Here is a 24038-nt window from a genome sequence, read left to right on the forward strand (position 1 = left end):
TTTTTCTACTCAGAACACTAATGAGGATTCCTCTTCCATTTTCCAACATTTCTACTATGATCAAGTCTTCCCTGGTGGCTTTGTCCTTCTTCAGTTCCGCGCTTACCCTCTTAAGTCCGTCTGGAGCACAAGGAGCCGAACTGTTTATTTGCTCTGAGACTATTCTCGGCCATATTCCTCTTGGTTATTCGCAATTAATCAGTTCCTCGCAGCACTTGGCTAGCCTCTCATACTTTTGCTTTATTGTTCACTACCAGTTTCCTCCCGTTCCTCTCGAAGGTCAAACTTGCTGATTGATTGCTATATACAGGGTGGTCCATTGATCGTGACCGGGCCAAATATCTCACGAAATAAGCGTCAAACGAAAAAACTACAAAGTACGAAACTTGTCTAGCTTGAAGGTGGAAACCAGATAGCGCTATTATTGATCCGGTAGATGACGTTGCCACAGGTAAAACGGATATCAACTGCGTTTTTTAAAATAGGAACCCCCATTTTTTATTATATATTCGTGTAGCACGTAAAGAAATATGAATGTTTTAGTTGGACCACTTTTTTCGCTTTGTGATAGATGGCGCTATAATAGTCACAAACATAAGGCTCACATTTTTAGACGAACAGTTCAAATGGTTCAAGTGGCTCTGAGCACTATGCGACTTAACTTCTGAGGTTATCAGTCGCCTAGAACTTAGAACTACTTAAACCTAACTAACTTAAGGACGTCACACACATCCATGCCCGAGGCAGGATTCGAACCTGCGACCGTAGCGGTCACGCGGATCCAGACTGAAGCGCCTGTAACCGCACGGCCACACCGGCCGGCGACGAACAGTTGGTAACAGGTAGTTTTTTTTAAATTAAAATACACAACGTAGGTACGTTTGAACGTTTTATTCGGTGACACATGTACCTTTGTGAACTTATCATTTATGAGAACGCATGGTGGTACAGCGTGATTACCTGTAAATACCACATTAATGCAAGAAATACTCAAAATGATGTCCGTCAACCTTAATGCATTTGCCAATACGTGTAACGGCATTCTTCTCAACAGCGAGTAGTTCGCACATGCATTGATAATGCGCTGACGCATGTTGTCAGGCGTTGTAGGTGGATCACGATAGCAAATATCCTTCAACTTTCCCCACAGAAAGAAATCCGGGGACGTCAGATCCTGAGAACGTGCGGGCCATGTCATGAAATATGCTATTCAATGCCGCTTCAACCGCACACGAGCTATGTGCGGGACATCCATCATGTTGGAAGAACATCGCCATCCTGTCGTGCAGTGAAACATCCTGAAGTAACATCGGTAGAACATTACGTAGGAAATCAGCATACATTGCAGTATTTAGATTGCCATCGATAAAATGGGGCCAATTATCCTTTCTCTCATAATGCCGCACCATACATTAACCCGCCAAGGTCGCTGATGTTCCACTTGTCGCTGCCATCGTGGATTTGCCGTTGCCCAATAGTGCATATTATGCCTGTTTACGTTACCGCTGTTGGTGAATGACGCTTCGTCGCTAAATAGAACGCTTGCAAAAAATCTGTCATCGTCCCGTAATTTCTCTTGTGCCCAGTGGCGGAACTGTTCACGACGCACCCGGGTTCCCGGTTTCGATTCCCGGCGGGGTCAGGGATTTTCTCTGCCTCGTGATGACTGGGTGTTGTGTGATGTCCTTAGGTTAGTTACGTTTAAGTAGTTCTAAGTTCTAGGGGACTGATGACCATAGCTGTTTAGTCCCATAGTGCTCAGAGCCATTTGAACCATTTTGTTCACGACGTTAAAAGTCGCCGCCATGCAATTCCTGGTACATAGAAATATGGTACGGGTGCAATCGATGTTGATGTATCATTCTCAACACCGACGTTTTTGAGATGCCTGACTCTCGCGCAATTTGTCTGCTACTGATGTGCGGATTAGCCTCGACACCAGCTACAACATCTACTTGGGCATCATCATTTGTTGTAGGTCGTGGTGGACGTTTCACATGTGGCTGAACACTTCCTGTTTCCTTAAATAACGTAACTATCCGGCGAACGGTCCGGACCCTTGGATGATGTCGCCCAGGACACCGAGCAGCATACATAGCATACGGCCGTTGGGCATTTTGATCACAATAGCCATGCATCAACACGATGTCGATCTTTTCCGCAATTGACAAACGGTCCATTTTAACACGGGTAATGTATCACGAAGCAAATACCGTCCGCACTGGCGGAATGTTACGTGATACCACGTACTTATACGTTTGTGACTATTACAGTGCCATCTATCACAAAGCGAAGAAAGTGGTTCAACTAAAACATTCATATTTCTTTACGTGCTACACGAATATCTAATAAAAAATGGGGGTTCCTACTTTAAAAAAAACGCAGTTGCTATCCGTTTGACCTATGGCAGCGCTATGTAGCGGGCCAACCATAGCGAAATCTGGTTTCTCCCTTCAAACTAGACGAGTTTCGTTCTTTGTAGTTTTTTCGTTTGATGCTTATTTCGTGAGATATTTGGCCCGGTCACTATCAAAGGACTATCCTGTATATGTTGCTCGGAAGATCCATGAAAGTACCTGTTGCTGTTCCCTTTGAATTATGACTCAAAGCTCTCGAATTATTGTGTGATTTCGGTTCTTTTGGCATGTGGAGCGTTTTTACAGTCTATTTCCGTACTTCTTGGTACACTAAGAGCTTACCTATTGCTTTGTCTGAGTACTGTACCTGATAGGCCATTGCTCTTCCGTCAGTTCGTTCGTAAAGACACTATCTCTTTTGCGGCGTGTGCCACATTTTTCCTGATACCCTGCCGGGACTGTTTTTCTGTTTATTGAAACAGATCTTGAAAATTCGCTTTATTTTCCCATAGTTTTTCAGGGTCGATTCTTACAACTTCATTCCGAAATTATATAATGGAAACAATCTAATCTTTACGCTCACAAGCCGTGGGTTACGGGATGGACTACTCTGCCGTCTTCTACCTTCTCTAGAGTTGCAGGATCTCAAGGTCAGGGCTCAGAAAAATTTCTGTTCGAATATTAGAAGATTGTCGAGCGCTGGTGCGTAAAAACATAAATGACATAAAATCAGGAACAGAGAATAGAAGGAGCTGCAAGAATGTTAAACAAAAGATTATGATTGGTAAAAAGTAAATAAGAGCAACTGATAATGATAAACGGCGCACAACAGATGAGGAAGAAATTCTAGAGTATATAATTACATTGCAAACTATATGAGAAAACGGGTTCATCACTAAGAGCACCTTACGCAAATCAAAATGACAAAGTCCCAGAAAACCTCCCAAAAGAAATAAGAAAAGCTATAAATGAAATGCAGAATTGCAAAGTGTCAGTGACGGTCTGACGATTGAAATACTTAAGCTTATTGGTGAAGAAATAGAAAAACACGTGGCTATAATCTTTACTGATTGTATAAAAAAAAGGTAGTGTGCAGTCCTAAAGCATCGATTTCACGTGGACCAGCGCGGCGCCGTGAAACGGCATCAACAAGGCGGTGACCCGCGCGCCGGTGGAAAGAACGAACAGCGCCACACCTCCAGGAAGACAGAGATCAGCTCCCCTGACTTAACCAACCCCTCGTCGCTGGTCGGTACAGTACGGTCGCAGACGTCGAGAGCATCAGTATTAATAGCAAACCGATACTTAGCCTGCGTTCTGCGAGTAGTGATTGTATGTAGGAGGCACAGGAAGCATAAGAATCAAGTTACGTTCCTTCCCTTAATTGAAATAAAGTTTTCTATTAATTATGAAGTGTTTTGTGTATATGATTTTGGATTTCTGCCACCAGCCATTGTTACTTTTCTCCTATTCGTGCTACTGGCTATCGCAACTTCTCTACTTCCTTGTGTGTGTCCGTGCTGACTCCCACAGTGGCCGCCATGACAGATAGCATTCCGGGGAAGTACTGACGATTTGGAGAATTACCGTCCCACCAGTTTACTCCCTCTTATCCACAGATTTTCACCATAGTCTTAAAAAATCGCATCAGCGCTATTGTGGATGAAGCACAACCCCTAGAAGAAGCTTGAGTCCGCACTGGTTATAGCACAGTTGGTCATACACACGCCATGCATGAAGCAAATAGTCCAGCCAATGAATACTAAATGGCGCTATACATAGTTTTGCAGCCTTTTGAAAACGGTTTTGGGTCTTTCAGTCACATTGCTGTTACACAGGACTGACAGAACAAGGTGTGGAAACAAAATACATAAACATATTATGTAATATCTATGATGTCCGCCCGGTTGGCCGAGTGGTCTAAAGCACGGCTTTCCGGGCGGGAAGGAGCGCCTGGTCCCCGGCACGAATCCGCCCGGCGGAGTTGTGTCGAGGTCCGGTGAACCGGCCAGTCTGTGGATGATTTTTAGGCGGTTTTCCATCTGCCTCGGCGAATGCGGGCTGGTTCCCCTTATTCCGCCTCAGTTACGCTATGTCGGCGATTGCTGCGCAAACAAGTTCTCCACGTACGCGTACACCACCATTACTCTACCACGCAAACATAGGGGTTACACTCGTCAGGTGTGAGACGTTCCCTGGGGGGTCCACCGGGGGCAGAACCGCACAATAACCCTGGTTTCGGTGTGGGGCGGCGGAGGGGTGAAGTGGACTGCAGTAGTCGTTGTGGGGTTGTGGACCGCTGCGGCTGCGATGGGGACGGAGCCTCTCCGTCGTTTCTAGGTCCCCGGTTAACATACAATATAATACGACATCTATGATACCTCTACGGGTCCTGTCGGCAGAGGAAAACGCAGAAAGGGGTTTTCCACTGAAAGAGGAGTAAAGCGAGAGAACCCTAAGTCCCGGAAACTATTTATAACAGTTCTTGACAAGGCTATGTGCAAAAATAATTAGAAGGAAAGAGAAATTAGAATGAATGAGAAAAAAAAACTCACTAAGTTGAGATCTGCAGATTACATAGCAGTCATAGCCAACAATATCGCAGAACTGCAATACTCTATAAAGGATTTATCAGACGGCTGCGAGAAAGTGACCTTCATATAAATCTGTCCAAAATAAATGCAATGTACAAGTAGGTTAACTGCAATACAAATAATACTGAACAACAACCGTCTCAAGAAAGTTGACGAATATGTTTATAGTGGGCGGTTAATTAATATCCAAGAAGATTTAAATCTGCAAATTTTCGCGAGACCAACAAGGTTGGAGGGCTTATGGCAGACGCGCAGCGATTTTTAAATCTAATACGCCAATAAACTTTTTAAAAAAGTTTGTTTTCGGTGTGTTTTAGCTGTGCTGTGAAATTGAATTCAAATGAGTTTTTCAAAACGAAGCTACGGGCAGCTCAGAGAGCTATGGAAATTTCACTTTCAGGTCATCATCAGAAAAATCGGAAAATAAGTGAAGAGATAAAAGCAATAACAGGAGTTTACGATGTTGGGGAAACGACAAAAGCTCTAAAATGAATACTAGCAGGACACGTCGCACGAAGAAATGACAGAAGACAGACAAAAGTTGCAGCAAGTTGGAGTCCCAGACCAGGGGGAGACAGGCCTACCGCTGTGATAACGAAATGAAGAGAGTTGCAGGCTTCATCTGGCAGAGAACAGCAGGAGACAGCGTGGAAAATTGTATTTGGTAGCTTAAGGTTAAAGAGGCTACACCTTGTAAAGGCTGAATTAGCTGAACGAAAATAAATAAATAATGACAAAGAATTTGTCGGTAGGTCTGTGAGTCTTGTTAGTCTCTGGAACGAACCTGGATATTGACACATATTTTTATTTCCATAACAGTTAGAAAAGGGAAATGTTAATTAACAAATATCGAATCATAAATTTTAATGAAAATTATATATATTTTTAATGAACGCTAATAGTCGTATGTCAGATATTAAAATCTAATACAGACAAGCGAAACACCTTTTTTGAATGAAAACAAATGTGTGCAATAATCATCTTTAGAAATATAACAGTTTTTGCTTTTCTGTTTGCTGTTTCGCGTTTTTGAATGAAATTTTAATTTGCTGTGAACACTGGAATTTTCATGCAAATATAAACAAATAAGACGTTATTTTGATTAAAAATTAGGATTCCATATCTGTCAATGTGGCATTTGCCTTTGTTAACAAATGTCGAATTAAAAGATGAAAAAAAGCTACCATCCAGATTCGAACCAGTGACTTTATAATTACAAGGCAATTACGTCAGGCGCTAAGCTACCGACGAGTTCATTAATAATTTACAAATGTTTTATGCTCTACAGCGCTCCGAAATTTTCTCATCTTCAAAGGAGACTTTTAACTTTTGCTTAGAATTGTGCCGTGCTGCTGTTGGACATTGATTTCCGGGTAGTGTCATTCAAATCCTGCAAGTATTGGGACGTGGTCAAACTGGAATTCGCCAAAATCTTCTCGTGGAGAGCGCCTAGCTTGCCTTCCCTTGGTATGTCTTTTAAAATAAGTAGACATAAGTTTAGCTTCAAGACCATTACGCCTGCCAACATGTCTTCTGCCATTTTTATTTGTTCTACTGTACGGCGTGTAGATGCCAACGATATTTCGAAACTGTCGTTTCTTCCCAACACGTGCGTTCAAATCACACATTAAAATTTTGACGTTCACAGTCTGGCTTCTTTGTAATTAGCTCCCTAACTGCTCCCAGAATATGACTGCATTTTAAGTGTGTCTTCAGTTATCTTCTTTTATGGATGCGTGGGCACTGAACAACGTGTAGCTTTTGGTTGCACATTTCAATGTGACAGCAGAGAGTCTGTCTGGAGAGGGTTTGGGGTCTGCTACTGGTTTGTGAACATAGAATGCTGTGCCGATCTCCGTAAGGTTCACTCCTGATGCTTCGTCCACGTTTCCCTTTGAAAATTTTGCAACTCTCTGAGTGAAAGATGTTTGAAACTATAAATCGCGTCTCGTGTAACGAAAGAATCTGAATGTTCTGCTTTCTGTGTCACTACAGTTCGTTCTGAAGTAGTGTCCAAGATCTTATACCAAGAAGCAACAAGTGTGCCAAGATATTAACGGTTCTTAACTCATACGTTAGACGTGGTTTTTAGACCAGTGTGTTGCTCACATTTCTATTGCTTGAAGGCCTCCAAATGCCTCCCACTACCCCCTCCTTGCCAGTACAGCCCGCCCTCCCCCCCTCCCCCTCCTCAACCAAGAATCCGAAGACCTGTGTACACAGCCCAGATCGATGCTGTATCCCCGTTACCTGTTACCGCTTAGGGTAGTTCTCTCTGAAAGTGTGTGCATCATGAATACATGCTTTTACTTCATAATATTTTTAAGGGGGGGGGGTAATACACTGATAAGCCAAAACAATATGACCACTGCACACAGCGACGTTGCATGCTGACTGGTGGCATTGTGGGCACTTGATGCGGTAACAAAAGTATGGAAGCAGAGAAGATATAGGCCATAAATGGGTAAGACCATTGAGATAACCGACTTTGACAAAGGGCACATTATTACACTACTGGCCATTAAAATTCCTACACCAAGAATAAATGCAGATGATAAACGGGTATTCATTGGACAAATATATTATACTGGAAATGACATGTGATTACATTTTCACCCAATTTGGGTGCATAGGTCCTAAGAAATCAGTACCCATAACAACCACCTCTGGCCGTAATAACGGCCATGATACGCCTGGGCATTGAGTCAAACAGATCTTGGATGGCGTGTACAGGTACAGCTGCCCATGCAGCTTCAACACGATACCACAGTTCATCAAGAGTAGTGACTGGCGTATTGTGACGAGCCATTTGCTAGGCCACCATTGACCAGACGTTTTCAATTGGTGAGAGATCTGGAGAATGTGCTGGCCAGGGCAGCAGCCGAACATTTTCTGCATCCAGAAAGGCCCGTACAGGACCTGCATTATCCTGCTGAAATGTAGGGTTTCGCATGGATCGAATGAAGGGTAGAGCCACGGGTCGTAACACATCTGAAATGTAACGTTCACTGTTCAAAGTGCCGTCAATGAGAACAAGAGGTGACCGAGACGTATAACCAATTGCACCCCATACCATCACGACTGAGGATACGCCAGTATGGTGATGACGAATACACGCTTCCAATGTGCGTTCACCGCGATGTCGCCAAACACGGATGCGACTATCATGATGCAGTAAACAGAACCTGGATTCATCCCAAAAAATGACGTTTTGCCATTCGTGCACCCAGGTTCGTCGTTGAGTACACCATCGCAGGCGCTCCTGTCTGTGATGCAGCGTCAAGGGTAACCGCAGCCATGGTCTCCGAGCTGACAGTCCATGCTGCTGCAAACGTCGTCGAACAGTTCGTGCAGATGGTTGTTGTCTTGCAAACGTCCCCATCTGTTTACTCAGGGATCGAGACGTGGCTGCACGATCCGTTACAGCCATGCGGATAAGATGCCTGTCATCTCGACTGCTAGTGATACGAGGCCGTTGGGATCCAGCACGGCGTTCCGTCTTACCCTCCTGAACCCACCAATTCCATATTCTGTTAACAGTCATTGGATCTCGACCAACGCGAGCAGCCATGTCGCGATACGATGAACCGCAATCGCGATAAGCTACAATCCGACTTTCATCAAAGTCGGAAACGTGATGGTACGCATTTGTCCTCCTTACACGAGGCATCACAACAACGTTTCACCAGGCAACGCCGGTCAACTACTGTTTGTGTGTGAGAAATCGGTTACCTGTGGTCTCTCTGCCGAAAGAAGTGCTGGTGCACTTACAAGTGTTTCGGAGCACACCGTTCGTCGTACATTGTTGAACATGGAGCTCCGCAGCAGACCATCCCTTCAGATGATAACCCAACGACATTATCAATTACTACTGCAGTGGTCGCGGAATCATAGGAATTTGACGGTTGATCAGTGGAAACGAGTCCGTTGTTTGGGTGAATCACATTTTTGCAACACTAGGCCGATGGTCGTCTCCGCAAACGCCATCATGAAGGTGAATGGCGGCTGAAAACGGGCAGCGCAGCTGGTGGGAGCAGCATTATGCTATGGGAGACGCATGGGACCTCTGGTCGTAATCGAGGATGCGCTGATAGCAGCGAACCACCTGCATCCTTTCACGCAGTATAATTGTCCGTGACTCGGAGCCAGAATCGTGCAAAGTGGTTTGAGGAGCGTTATAGTGAACTGACGTTGATGTCTTGTTGACCAATTTCGCTTGATGTAAATGCTATTGAACCCTCTGGGTTGCTAACGGGAGCCATCACTGCGTATAGAAATCGGCGGCCCGTTGTTTAGGCGAATTATACGACCTGAGCGTAGACGTCTAACGCCACATTCCTCCACAAACCTATCAACAAACTGTCGGATCCCTGATACACAAAGTCAGTATTTCGTTCCAACAAGCTGTTAAACAGGTGGTTAAATGTTTCAGCTCATCAGTGTATGTGTGTGTAAGCCTCAGAGCCAATTCTTCCACCCTTTCTGAGAATATTCTTCTTCCGCCTTCAGTGCAGTTTACCGATGTCCTTTTCGGCTCAGTTGATCCGCGGCTATTTACTTGGCTAAGCTTTATTCGCACCTGTATATCTGGAAGGACTTTCCCTACCCGCCGTTGGACCGCGCGGTGTCGGGTTCAGACGCCCACCATACTGTCTCACTGAGGGTGTGTAAGTACGCTGTTTAGGTTTTTATATTGGTAACGCCACGTAGCGTTCTGTATGAAAATCACTGGCTGTGCTGTGTGCAGTCTGTGGCTGGTTTGCATTGTTGTTTGCTATTGTAGTGTTGGGCAGTTGGCTGTGAACAGCGCGTAGCGTTGCGCAGTTGGAGGTGAGCCGCCAGCAGTGGTGGATGTGGGGAGAGAGATGGCGGAGTTTTGAGAGCGGATGGTCTGGACGTGTGTCCATCAGAGAGAGAGTAAATTTGTAAGACTGGATGTCAGGAACTAATATATATATTATAACTTTTGAACGCAATTGAGGTAAATACATTGTTTGTTCTCCATCAAAATCTTTCATTTGCTAACTATGCCTATCAGTAGTTAGTGCCTTCAGTAGTTACAATTTTTTATTTAGCTGGCAGTATTGGCGCTCGCTGTATTGCAGTAGTTCGAGTAATGAAGATTTTAGTGAGATAAGTGGTTCATGAAAGGTGTAGTTTATTGTTAGTCAGCGCCATTTTTTGTAGAGGTTATTGAAAGTCAGATTGCGTTGCGCTAAAAATATTGTGTGTCAGTTTAGTGTTGATCAGAATAAGTAAAGAGAGTAATGTCTGAGTACGTTCAGTTTTCGTCAGCTGTTTGAAAAGCAAATAATGTAAGAGGTTTATCAGCACTGTCATTCATAAATTTTTCTAAGGGGACGTTTCAGATGAAATTGCAGCTCTTACATTGGGAAGACCTCAGTCTTGGCCAACAGATTCGTCTCATATTTGGCAAATCGATAGTGTAGAATCTAAAACGAAAGGCAATAATGTACTTAATCTCAATAACCAACCGTTTCACGAAGCACAAGCGACCTAGAATTGACTCAATCTACAGATAGCTGAAAACTGTGTGTTTTTCACCATCGTTATAGGGTCGGCAAACGCATGTTGTGCTAGAAATAGAGGGGAAAAAACTTTACAACGGCCACTCATGTGGGCATAACGTGATCACTGTTCAACAGAAAGTCTGTTGGCGTGACGGCTAAGGCATCTAGCTGAGGATCGGAGGACCTGTGTTCGATTCGAAAATGCATTCTGCAGTTTTCTTTTTCATTTGTAGTTTTTACCACTTCGTGCTTGTTAGGAACAGAGGTGTTGAAACGGTATGTAAGGAACAATAATGCAGTAGGCAAATAAATTCTCAAACGACTTACACCAATCATCCAGAAGATTATGCCGACCTACCCGATATGTCCACCTTTGCCACGGGTAACAGCGGCGACGTGTCGTATCATGGAATAAATGAGACGTAGCTGGATGCAGTTGGCACCACACCTGCAGACACAAGTCATGTAATTGCCTGAGCTGTGACGCCACATTCAGTCAGATCCCAGATGTGCTCGACTGGATTCACATCTGGCGAGTTGGCGGATCAGCATACCAATTAGAACTCACCATTCTGTTCCTCGAACTACTCCATTACACTCCTTGCCTCTTGTTGAAAAATGCCACTACTGTCAGGAAACATGATCGTCGTGAAGGAGTGTACTTGGTCTGCAAACAGTGTATTACACTCCTTGGAGGTCATGGTTCGTCGCACGAGCTCCACTGGACCCATGGATTGCCAGGTGAATGTTCCCCAGAGCATAATGTAGCTTCCACCATCTCGTCTCCGTCCCGCAGTACAGGTGCCAAGGAGCTGTTCTCCTGGAAGACAAGGGATTCGTGTCCTGCCATCGGTATGATGAAGAAGGTATCCGGATTCGTCAGACCATGGAACGCTCTGTCACTGCGCCAACGTCCATTGCCGATGGTAGCGTGCCCATTTTAGTCGCAGTTGCCGATGTCGTGGTCTTAACAATGGCTCACGCATGGGTCTTCGGCTGCGGAGGCCCATCGTTAGGAGTATTTGGTGCACTGCATGTTCAGACACACTTATGCACTGCCCAGCATTAAAGTCTGATTTTAGTTCCTCCACAGTTTGCGCCTGTCCTGTTTTAGCAGTCTGCCCAGAGTACGACGTCCGACATCTGTAATGAGGGGCGGTCGCCAAACCCCACGACGTCTGGATGTGGTTTCACCTCGGTTTCGCCATGTGTTGAAGACAGCACTCCTAGACAGCACTCCTAGACAGCACTCCTGGAACACCCGACAAGTCGTGCAGTTCCCAGAGTGCTCGTGCCGAGCCTCCAGGCCATTACAATCTGCCCTCGGTCAAACTCAGATAGATCGTGCGGTTTCCCCATTTTACACACGGACAGCACGTTCACTGATACTACATGTACCGTACGTGTGTCTGACTAGCAGTCATTGCTCGTCAGATGACAGTACAATTGCCCGGAGGAGTTTATATTGATAGTGGGTATGTGGTCATAATGTTGTGTCTGATCAATGTAGAGTAGAACAGATTTAAAATTGTTAAACCTAGTTGTATAAAAATAAGTCTGAAGCTCGTAGTAGTGCAGTAGCGTTCTCGCTTCCCGCGCCCGGGTTCCCGGGATCGATTCCCGGCGGGGTCAGGGTTTTCTCTGCCTCGTGATGACTGGGTGTTGTGTGATGTCCTTAGGTTAGTTAGGTTTAAGTAGTTCTAAGTTCTAGGGGACTTATGACCATAGATGTTAAGTCCCATAGTGCTCAAAGCCATTTGAACTATCTGAATCATATAAAAATAATTCCGAGCAAGACTGCTGCGAATTCGTCACGAGCGATCTCAGAAGCCGACAGCACAACGTTTGTTTACGATTGTCAGCGGCGTGGTACGCATCAATATTAATTCCTGAAAACGAAATATTTTAAAATGTAAATCAGGTTTGTTTTCCATCGAATCCGCGGAAGCAACGATGTTATTTCAGTAAGACTGTATTCATTAGATACTGTTTGTGCCACTACTGCATTTGCTTCAGATGTTTATGTGACAAGTGTCATCGAACTAGTTGTTCGAAGGAAAAAGAGAATATGTAATAGAATGAGTGAAAGAGACATTGAAAGGCAACCAGAACTAAAATATTAATTCTTTACTAATCCACACCCTTCGAGAAATTTGTTTATTCGTTATTGATATACTAGCCTCATTAACCCTCACGTTCCCATCAATTTCAATGCGGAAAGAAATACAAACGAAAAAAGGGGCTGAATACATTTGGGAACCGAACACTGGTGCCCTGTCCCCCCCCCCCCCCCCCCAGCCAGCTTCTTTGGCCACTCCGGCAGCGCTGAATAGCGTGTACCTCGATTTCTAGCAAAAATATGCGTTTGCCGACCCCATGTACGACGACGAAAAATAGTTTTCAACTACCTATCGATCGCGTCAATTTTGATTCGATTGCTCGTCATGAACTGTAGGTGTTGGTTTCTCAGAAACCGGTGGGTATTGAGCCAATATATCTTAGAGTCTTTCATTATACGTTGTACGCATGTGATCTGCCACACAGAAGCCAAATCGGTTGTCCATGCTGACGAGTTCCCCTTGTTAGTTCAGGGCTAAACTCCAAAATAGGCAAACTGGACAGGTGTCTACTGCAGTACAAGTAATTTTAATTATATTGAAACTGATATTTTATGGTCGAAGAGGCAGTATTATTCCAGTCCAAGAAGAAGTTATCACGATGGCTTATGAAAATGGAAAATGTTGTACTGAAATTGAACATGCTGTACTGTTTTGGCACTAAGGTCTGGCAGCGGTAAAGTTGACTGTCACTTGCGGTAATTCTCTTGCGGGAACATGTATCTGAAACTCGGTGAGCGCTTAGTTCTAACTATTGCCACATTACGTGAGATCTGATACATTTGTCAGAGAAGTCAAACAGGTGGAGGAGACATTTGTACACCGTTGAAGTTCACGGGAGCAGTGCAGTGGGCTTTCTACAATAAATAACAACGAAATCTCATCCTTCTATTATTCTAAAACGACTGCACCGGAACCCAAACATCAAGAAATAGCCATCTACATTAAACACAGATTATTCCACTCCATTATGGCCTGATGCAGCAACAGTAGTCCGAAATTTAAAAAATAGAAAACAGTTTTTGTTGCAAGTGTTCACAATGAACACTAGCCCTAAGATATTCAGCGAAGGAAAAATTTATTCTTACTGCGTTACTTTTAGGGCTTTGGGATTAGTGGCCATTGTGAACCGACGTCAGTTTCTCTCCAGATCCTACATGTAATACCTAAAAGGAAAAAATTATTTTCGAAGAGTTATAGATAACTAAATTTCTCAAGCAGTCGGAAAACTTGAGCCTAAATGATCAGGTGGGCACAGAAAGCTAAATTTTCTATCATACCATTACGTTTGCTTTATCAAAACTTAGGTAGATTTCTTTCTTCTTTTTCGTTTCCTGCCTTCATCTCCTGCCATCGTGGCTTCATGTTCGGTTTTCCTATTACCCCAAAATCTTTTAAGCTTTTGTGTGTTCTTTTCCTTTCCTCTTCTCCCTTTACATGTTTAGCGTTCCCTATCCTTGGCCCTATTATCCTCACCCAACCATCACCTCCTCCTTCTCCCTATTCATTCAGACTGACGTTTCGGTTCATCTTAATAGTTGGAAGTTCAGTGAAGGAGTTATTTTCCGTGTTACCACCAGTTTGCTTGCTTTTAAATTTTTAAGAATATTTTATTCATTTCATCATTCTTAATTGGCTCTGTTCAGCATGTCTCTACTATCAGCGCCGACACTGGGCGGTTTCATAAAATTTTGTTCTCACGTCAGTCTATTGCGCGACCCACTCGCTCCAGCATATACGTCGTCTAGTACAGTATTTGTTTACCAGTGTGATTCATTGCCGTAACCACTAACCTGTCTTTGCATCGCGTATTACTATGGTTAAATGTGTTTCTTTTTAGTTTCTAGTCCTGCGCTCATGCAGATTTAATTTCTTATTAATGTTGTAATTTTACGCCTTTGACTTAGAGATTTTCACACGCACAATCCACATTTGGCGATTGTGGTTTTCGCTTTAACGCCAATATAACATCGGCTTTTAAACATTACAAATGCGTTCTCCTCTATTCAAGGCAAATGAATCACTTTACTTCTCTCCTTTAGCTTAGCTATCCTGTTGATAGTTGTTGGCTTAGGATGGGGAGAATAGACCAGGTTCGCCAGATCACTGGTGTACCGACTGAGACAACAGGCCAACTCAGAGCATGGCGAGTGGATACCTGGCAGAGCGAGTGGGCCAACAGCCATAAGGGCCGCCGTGTATACAACTTCTTCCCTGACATCCGGGAAAGGCTAAAACTAAAACATATCGATCCCAGCCGCGGTATGGTACATTTCACCACAGGACATGGCCCTTATCCCTCGCACCTGTACCGCGTGAGTCTGCAGCAGACTAATAGATGCACATGCGGGGAAGAAGGTTTCCCTGAACACACTGTCTTCTTCTGCGGACAACGCACGAACACAAGACACACAGTACACATAAATCGCCTGAACACACAGAACGAACTACATGCCATAATACGTGACCCGGAAAGGTGGACTGAACTCAACAAACTAACTGACGAAATCTCGAAGATCCAACATATAAAATACTTGCGCAACAGACCCTACCGAAGGCAAGGCGGTCCAAACAGACATCATGATGCCCAGGGGGACACAGACATGATTAGCACCACGAGTGATGAAGAAGAAACAGATACAGACCAGGGCACCAACACAGATATTTAAGCGCCCAGCGCTCCATAGTGTCAACCAAGTCCACTTCAAAGAACAGTCTGGAACAACCGACAAGAGGTGCACAAGTCACACACAATCCTAAAAACAGATTGCACCTTATATGTAAATAGTTAACAGTACCTCCATGTCTAATAAGAGCTTAAAGCTAAGTACCTCTTCAAGGGACCTAGGCCTTCGTTTAAGAGGCAGCGCACAGTCTGGATGGAAGGGTCTTAATTGTGGTCCCTCTCTTTTGAGCCGAACCCGACGGATACCTATGGTAGATCGGGGAAAACCACCGTTCAGGTCGTGTTGTCGGCGGGGCCGGGAGGTGCTTGCGCCTGATGTACTCTACCAGGAGCCTTGTAGGCTCAACACAAACCGTTAGCGTCATTACCTTAATTACTTTTACCACAAGTACCCTTTCATCAGCAACTTTGAGCCAAGCACAAAATCAGTTACCTCTCTATTGTAAAAAGTTTAGCAGGCTGGACATGGAGGTCTTAGTCTTAGTTTCTAGCTCTAACGTACCCTAATCTTTTCTAGTTAAGTTAGTTTTTGGGATGGTAGATGTTAAAGGCATGGTGACCGACGGCCAGCGTCTTGAGGGTCATTCCAAGACCCGGGCCGCCGCCCTCAACCAGGTGACGGGCAATATTACATCTATCTCTACTCTATTCAATTAGAGCCCGCCTCCATGTGGCGGGACACGGGCAACGGTGTGAGTGGGGACGGGAGTCGGGGTGGTGTTACTCTCAGTCACACCGGACCCTGGACCCAGTCACAGCGGCTAAGTGGCAACATACGACCTACCATAAGAAATTAGACGGTGGGTCATAAAAAAATAAGCAGCCAGTGAAAAAAAAAAGTTGCTAGGTAGGTTCGCGAATTAACTGTTATGTAACAGGATCGTTGTTATTAATTACGGATAATCTGAAGATGCTTTAACCGCACGAAACGCGTCATTATTAATAAACCATTGACAACGCAGACTGTTTTCTCTTTTTGGCAACTACAGTAAAACTTTTACTGCATCCAAAGAACGATTCTTCTACAAGGCCCACCAAGAAGGTAAAAGAGCGCTACGTATCTTCCACTGACCAGACCGATGCCAGCTGCGAATCCGTTACAAGTAAGTGCATTTTCTACATGGCATCTCCCAGTACGGTATGTCCCTAAATCTAAATCGATGGCGGCTTCAGAGCAGCCTGTGTGTAAATTGGTGGGACAAATCATTGATCCGGCCGGTGCGGCCGAGCTGTTCTAGGCGCTTCAGTCTGGAACCGCGCGACCGCTACGGTCGCAGGTTCGAATCCTGCCTCGGGCATTGATGTGTGTGATGTCCGTAAGTTAGTTAGGTTTAAGTAGTTCTAAGTTCTAGGGGACTGATGACCTCAGATGTTGAGTCCCATAGTGCTCAGAGCCATTTGAACCATTTGAACCAAATCATTGAGGTGCACAGCAAGTGGCCATCAGATATTCTTTGTGCCTATATTTCCAGCAAATGCCCACCTCTGTAGAAAATTCTTTTCTTATAAAATGCATTTAACCATCAGCTGTTTATTCGTCCCGTTACACATCTACCAGTTTCGCTTATTAACCATCATCCAAGATACCCATAAACATCAACATTAAAAAATTATGAAAGTACAGTGCATACAAAAATAGGAGAATATATGGATGCAAAATTCCATTCGTATACTTACAGCGTACAACAGATTATTTAAAAACATCAGATATTACTTTGAAGCTGAAGAATGTCCAAATTATCTAGTGAAACTGTTCAAATACCTTACATATCCAGTGAAACTGTACAAACACCTTACATAAATATGTCAGATGTTTGTACAATTTCACTGGATAATTTCGATATTGTTCAGCTTCAAAGTAATTTGTGATGTTTTTAGCTTATCTGTTGTACCCTGTAAGTATATAAATGGAATTTTGCACCCGTATTTGTTGAGTGTTGCTATTTTTGTATGCATTGTACATTCATAATCTTTTAATGTTGATTTTGATAGACATCCTGGGTGATTGTTAATAACCGAAACCGGTAGATGACTATTGGGACAAACAAATAGCCGATGATTAAAATGCATTTTACAGATACTTTACGACTGTTGGCCCTCACCTTACAAAAACATTATCTGTCGATAATGTTGCTATTTCACGGTAGATTCTGATGTGGCCTAGTGTAATCCTTATTGGAGGAAACACAATTATTCGGAGAGAAAAGGAAGGACAAGAGGTGTTACAGTTTCTGATCCACAGGTCTCGCTTCACTGCTCTCCTCTGTGCCCTAAGTGGTGAGAGCGCGTGGCTCTGCTGACAATGATTCGACCGTCGCTTAGGTCGGCCACTCTGGTGCTATTCGGGAGGAACAGACTATGTGGCGACACCGGGTAACCACGTTTCCATTCTGTTTCGACGGCTATAACAGCACAGTACTTCGGACGTACTCATCATAGCTTCGCTGTAAAGCTGCACTTAAAGACACCATTCACACAAAGGTGCGACTGCTGTCAGAGAAAGGAATCTTTCCCGTCCAGTCTGTTGTCTGTGTCGCTCATCGTCTCGCAGTCAACAATGCCATGTAACTTTACTCTTAATCAGCAGGTAGGAGAAATTGCTCTGCATTTTCGTGTTTCTTTCTATTGATTTTATGCATTGTTTCGGAAGTAAATTCTATCAGTTAAGGTGTTTTATAACGTCCACAGAAGTACTGTGTACTGGGCATCGAAAATTAAACTAGATGATACCGAGAAAAATATGTTGTTATCTGCACATGAAAGAACTAAAAAGGCGAACCAACGGACCACTTTTCAGCTGACGAAAGGAACATTATGAGGAACAAGAAGAAAAGGAAGAATAAGAAGATGATGATGATAATTACTTGTGTCTAAGGCATATGACATCTTGGTCAGTGTAACAGTGTACATGTTTTAATACCAAACAACTATGTGTAAAGTAAGACAAGTAGAAGTCGTTTGCAAAGAGACAGAACACAAAAACTTTATCTCTTCTCTAAACGCCTGCGCAAGTAATATTATTCGTAGTATCTTTGTGATATTCAACTTTCCTGTGTTGTATATTCATTAAACAACACGTAACTCGATATATATATATATATATATATATATATATATATATATATATATATATATATATATATATATGTGTGTGTGTGTGTGTGTGTGTGTGTGTGTGTGTGTGTGTGTGTGTCTCGTTGAATGAGTCTATCCAATCCACCGAGCGAGTTGTCGCAGTGCTGACACACGGCAATAACATTCCGGAGGACGGTGGTTCGTATACCCTTACGACCAACGACACTCGGATTTTGCTAAATTGGTTAATGCAAACGCTGGAATGGTTCATCAGTAAAGCATACTACCTCTTTCCTTCCGAAGTTTGTACTGCGTTTCTAGTGACGCGGGCATCGACGGGACATTCAACACTACGTTCCCTTCCTTTTTTGTATGTTTCTAGACTTATGTAGTTTTATGTTTATAATTAGCATCAGTCTCTTATAGTTTCAGCTTCGTCAGCTGCCTCCGTTAGCTGGTGTATTTGGCCGCTTGGTTTGTGAAAAATCCTGTGTGTTATACGAACTTCTACGATTTAAGCGTTATATTAAACGCATAGTTGTACTAGAATTGAAACACCTGTGATCTACATGTCTGTTCTTTCACTGGACAAAGGAATCTACCTACTTAACATTAAGCTTGTCAAAAGTTAAGGAAAATACGAAAACATCGGAGCATATCGTGTACATTGATTGTTTCTTTTGCGCAGGACATACAGAAGTTCCTGGACGACAGTCCACACGGTGTGATCTACTTCAGCTTGGGATCGATGGTGCGAGTTGAGACCTTCGACCCGGAGAAGTTCAAAGCGATTGTGGACGCCTTCGCGTCCGTACCCCAACGCGTTCTCTGGAAAGCCGACCCGGCCAACCTCCCGGGACTGCCGCCAAACGTCAGAGCTCAGAAGTGGATCCCACAGAACGATGTTCTGAGTAAGGGACATCTCACAGCTAATTTAAGAAGCCTCTGCCTGTAAATGAACTAGCTGCGGTACCCGACTTCGCTCAGGGAGCTGATGCGAGATTGTGTGGTAGTTGCAATAAAAGGATAAACTTTAAATTATAAGAGGTAAAAAAAATATTGAAAAATTGTTCTAACTGTTTACAATACTTGTTCACAAACAACTGTTTTCATTTTGGTATCCGTCATATATATGTACAAATTTTTCGAATTTGCTGTGTATAGTTGAGAGAAGAAGGAGTTTTTGAAGTTGCTGCCGCAATATTTTAAAGTTTGTCCTTGCGCTTTGTTAATTGTAAAATTGTATGCTAATTTGATAGAAAATTGCAGTCTTTTAAATTTGAATGGCAGTCCAGTAGACATCAGTTGTATTCTAGTGATAAGTAGCGTGTGTCCTTTATGCTTTCCAGTCATCATTTCGGCTTCAGTGATGTTATCCGATAGCTGTTCCATTACATAGTTTTGGTGAGTAGATATTTCTGAGTAGTGTGAGAGGAGATGCAATTTTGTGTCGAAGGCAGCGTAATGACAGTCCTGATACTTGCAAAGAGTTTAGATATTATGTACGGAAGGTCACACTTTCTTCAACGTTTATTATCGTCTCGATCGATTTGTACATTCTATCTTCAACGGGAATTTTCTTTTCAATATTTATGTTGACATCGCCCACAATATTATTTTTAGTTACAAAAATTGCCCTTTCAAATAGCCAGTCCGGATAAATTTGGTCGATGAGTTGACCCGACGGCGAGGATAGGCAGAAATACGAAGGCCCTCGTAAACGACTCGAGAATTGATCCTGACACAGCCAAGAGACTAATCACCAAGGTGCCTGTTCCTCTTAGAATCTACGGAGTACCTAATCTCCATAAGGAGGTTTATCCGCTGAGGTCCATAGTGAACGGAATGGATTCACCTACGTATTATGTTGCGAAACATCTGGCACCTAAGTTACGCCGTCTTGTGGGACAAACAGACTCCTACGTGAAAGACTCTTCCCACTTCATACAACTGATTAGGGAACAGCGAATAAAGCCATCAGACATTATGGTCAGTTTTGACATCAAGTCTCTCTTCACTAACGTTCCTATTGGGGAGACTATGCGCATTCTACAGGATCGGATCCCACCAGATATCTGCGATCTGGTGCGCTTATGCCTGTCACCTACGTACTTCACCCCTGGCGGGGAAAATATTACGAACAGTTAGATGGAGTGGCAATGGGTTCCCCGCTCTCCGCTGTAGCTGCGGACATCTTCATGGAAGCCTTTGAGCAAACGGCCCTAGCTTCTGCTCCGTTACGTCCCAGTTGTTGGCTACGATATGTGGACCACACATTCGTTATCTGGGCTCACGGTGAAGCGGAACTGGGAAACTTCCTCCAGCACTTCAATAGCCTGCACAAAAATATGAAGTTCACACATGAGACTGAAAACAATGTTTCCTTGCCATTTCTGGGTGTGGAAGTATACAGAGTTGCCGGAGGTAAACTGGGACACAAAGTGTATCGGAAACCGACGCACACTAATCGGTACCGGCACGCGGAGAGTCACCCCCACCCATCTCAAAAGTATTCTGTCCTGCATACGTTAACTGCCCGAGCCTACCGGATAAGCGATGAAAATAACATCAAACAAGAATTAAAGGAGCTACAACACACGTTTCGTGCCAACGGCTATGATGACAAAATCATAGGCAAGGTAGCTAAAACCAAAGCGAGCTGAACACGAGGAGAAGGCAAAGAAGAGAAGCTTCCACTGGTACACTTACCATATGTAAAATGCGTCAGTGAAGGGCCAGTTAACGTCCTTCGCCGACGAGGTTTCAAACCGATTTTTCGAAGCAATCACAGGATCCACGAAATGATAGGTTCCACCAAGGATGTAGTCAACATTCTTAACACTGGCCCGCCTCTCGTGGTCGTGCGGTAGCGTTCTCGCTTCCCACGCCCGGGTTCCCGGGTTCGATCCCCGGCGGGGTCAGGGATTTTCTCTGCCTCGTGATGGCTGGGTGTTGTGTGCTGTCATTAGGTTACTTAGGTTTAAGTAGTTCTAAGTTCTAGGGGACTGATGACCATAGATGTTAAGTCCCATATTGCTCAGAGCCATTTGAACCATCTTAACACTGCAGGTGTTTACGAACTACGGTGTGAGTACGGAGCTACCTACATAGGAGAAACAGGGAGACCTGTCAGCTTACGAGTAGCAGAACACGAACGCTACGTGCGATTACAACAACATAATAAATCGGCGTTAGCGGAACACCACCTTGACTGTGGACAACCTATCAGGTTCCAGGAGGCCCGAGTACTGACGGAAGAATCGTGGATGCGAGAACGCAAAATACAGGAGGCGATCGAAATTATTAAGCAACCTGACAACATCAACAGAGAAGATGGCTACAAACTCCCGGCGTCCTGGCTGCCGGCCATCCCAGTCCAACGGGCCGCGAGCGGTCGCGGGGCAGAAGCCACACGGGACACGGACGTATCTGCACAAACAGCTGTGGAGCCACTGTCAGTCCACTTCCGCGCACACTAGGAGGAAAACTTGCCGACCAGAAGCCGAACGCTGATTGGCGAACAGCTACCAATCGTTGACGACATGGACATCCACAAATAGCCTCTTTCTTTCCATCTTCCCTTACGTCATGACTAGCCATCCATATTAGAGGGCCAATTAGAAGTTTTACAACAGTGACGTCAGACATCGATAGTCTGTAACAAATAGAAGCACCTATACGATGCAAAACCAGTCGTGCCCTGAGGAAGGCCGTTGCAATTCGGCCGAAACGTCGGTTTTAGTTTATTATTGTTGTTAGTTTTTAGCAATGACGCGGCATAATACCCAGAAGAATTTTTATGACACCTGCCGCGGAAGCCTACGTTCTTATACCAATTCAATTCACTGTTTGGCTTGGAGGAACGTTCTCATGGAGAACTAATCCTTTACTCTCAAAGAATGCGATCAACATTGTCTTTGTTCTCGAAAGTTGTCATTAGACTTCTTTTGAAGCTGGTAATCCAGGACTCCGCCGTTCAGCACTTTCACGCCTCGTGTGAGACTCATACTGCCAGAATCCATTTTCATCCCTCACAATAACCTTTGACACAAATGTAGAATCACAACTTGCTCTATCCAGTAGTTCAGCAGAAATTCTTCGTCTTTCCTCTTTCTGTTCGACAGTTAGTGGGTGAGGGATGACTTTTGCATTAAGTATCTGTTTCGTTAAATTTTCGCATCAAATCTTACGACACACAGCACGATTCACATTCAGTTCTTCTGAAACTGGAAATTTGGAAATCTGTAGTAAGTTCCTATGGGACCAAACTGCTGAGATCATCGGCTTACAGACTATTTAATCTAACTCAAACTAACTTACGCTAAAGACAACACACACACCCATGACCGAGGGAGGACTCCAACTTCCGACGAGGCGAGCCGCGCGAACCGTGGCAAGGAGCCTAGACCGCGCGGCTACCCCACGGCGCAGTTCTCCTGATATCGCAAGCACAGTTACATGGCGGTTTTCTTACAAGGGCTGCCTTAGACGCTTCACATTTGCGCCGGCCGCGATGGCTGAGCGGTTCTAGACGCTTCAGTCCGGAACCGTGCGACTGCTACGGTCGCAGGTTCGAATCCTGCCTCGGGCATGGATGTGTGTGATGTCCTTAGGTTAGTTAGGTTTAAGTAGTTCTAAGTTCTAGGGGACTGATGACCTCCGATCTTAGGTACCATACTGCTCAGAGCCATTTGAACCACATTTGCATCGGTATCTGCTCTCGACGGGCGCCCAGCTCTGAGATCGTCTTGCACTGAATCTCTGCCTCCACGAAACCTTTTGTGACACTGTCAAACACGACGTCTTGAAAGTCCCTCGCCTTCATACGCTTGCTTCACCACTATCCAGGTTTCACTACGGGTTTTCCGAAGCTTGAAACGTCCTCTTAGAAAAATTTATGAGGTACTGTGCTGGTAAACTTCTTACGTAATTTTATTTTCAAACAGCTGAGCAGAACTGAACGTACTCAGACATTTCGCTCTTTACTTATTCTGATCAACACTAAACTCACACAATATTTTTAGCGCAACGCAAACTGACTTTCAATAATGTCTACAAAAGAATGGCCCTGACTAACAATAACCTATACCTTCCATGAATCACTCACAAAAATCTTCGTTACTCGAACTACTGCAATACAGTGAGCGCCAATACTGCCAGCTAAATAAAAGATTCTAACTACTGAAGGCACTAACTACTGATAGGCATACTTAGTAAATGAAAGATTTTGATAGAGAACAAACAAGGTATTTACCTTAATAGTGTTCAAAATTCATTATATATACAGGGTGTTACAAAAAGGTGCGGCCAAACTTTCAGGAAACATTCCTCACACACAAAGAAAGAAAATATGTTATTTGGACATGTGTGCAGAAACGCTTACTTTCCATATTAGAGCTCATTTTATTACTTCTCTTCAAATCACATTAATCATGGAATGGAAACACACAGTAACAGAACGTACCTGCGTGACTTCAAACATTTTGTTACAGGAAATGTTTAAAATGTCCTCCGTTAGCGAGGATACATGCATCCACCCTCCGTCGCATGGAATTCCTGATGCGCTGATGCAGCCCTGGAGAATGCCGTATTGTATCACAGCCGTCCACAATACGAGCACGAAGAGTGTCTACATTTGGTACCGGGGTTGCGTAGACAAGAGCTTTCAAATGCCCCAT

The 24038-nt window shown here is 44.0% G+C and overlaps 1 protein-coding gene across 1 annotated transcript in view; it reads left to right on the top strand.

Annotated features, from left to right (window-relative positions):
• The window catches only part of LOC126484097 (UDP-glucosyltransferase 2-like), a 134021-nt gene that overhangs the window by 93384 nt on the left and 16599 nt on the right, over positions 1 to 24038 (top strand). Inside the window, exon 5 of the mRNA XM_050107473.1 lies at positions 19049 to 19271. Coding sequence (XP_049963430.1) covers positions 19049 to 19271 — 223 coding nt within the window. The remainder of the gene's footprint in view (positions 1 to 19048; positions 19272 to 24038) is intronic.

Source organism: Schistocerca serialis, chromosome 6, assembly GCF_023864345.2.
Source record: "Schistocerca serialis cubense isolate TAMUIC-IGC-003099 chromosome 6, iqSchSeri2.2, whole genome shotgun sequence".
NCBI classification, from domain to species: domain Eukaryota; kingdom Metazoa; phylum Arthropoda; class Insecta; order Orthoptera; family Acrididae; genus Schistocerca; species Schistocerca serialis.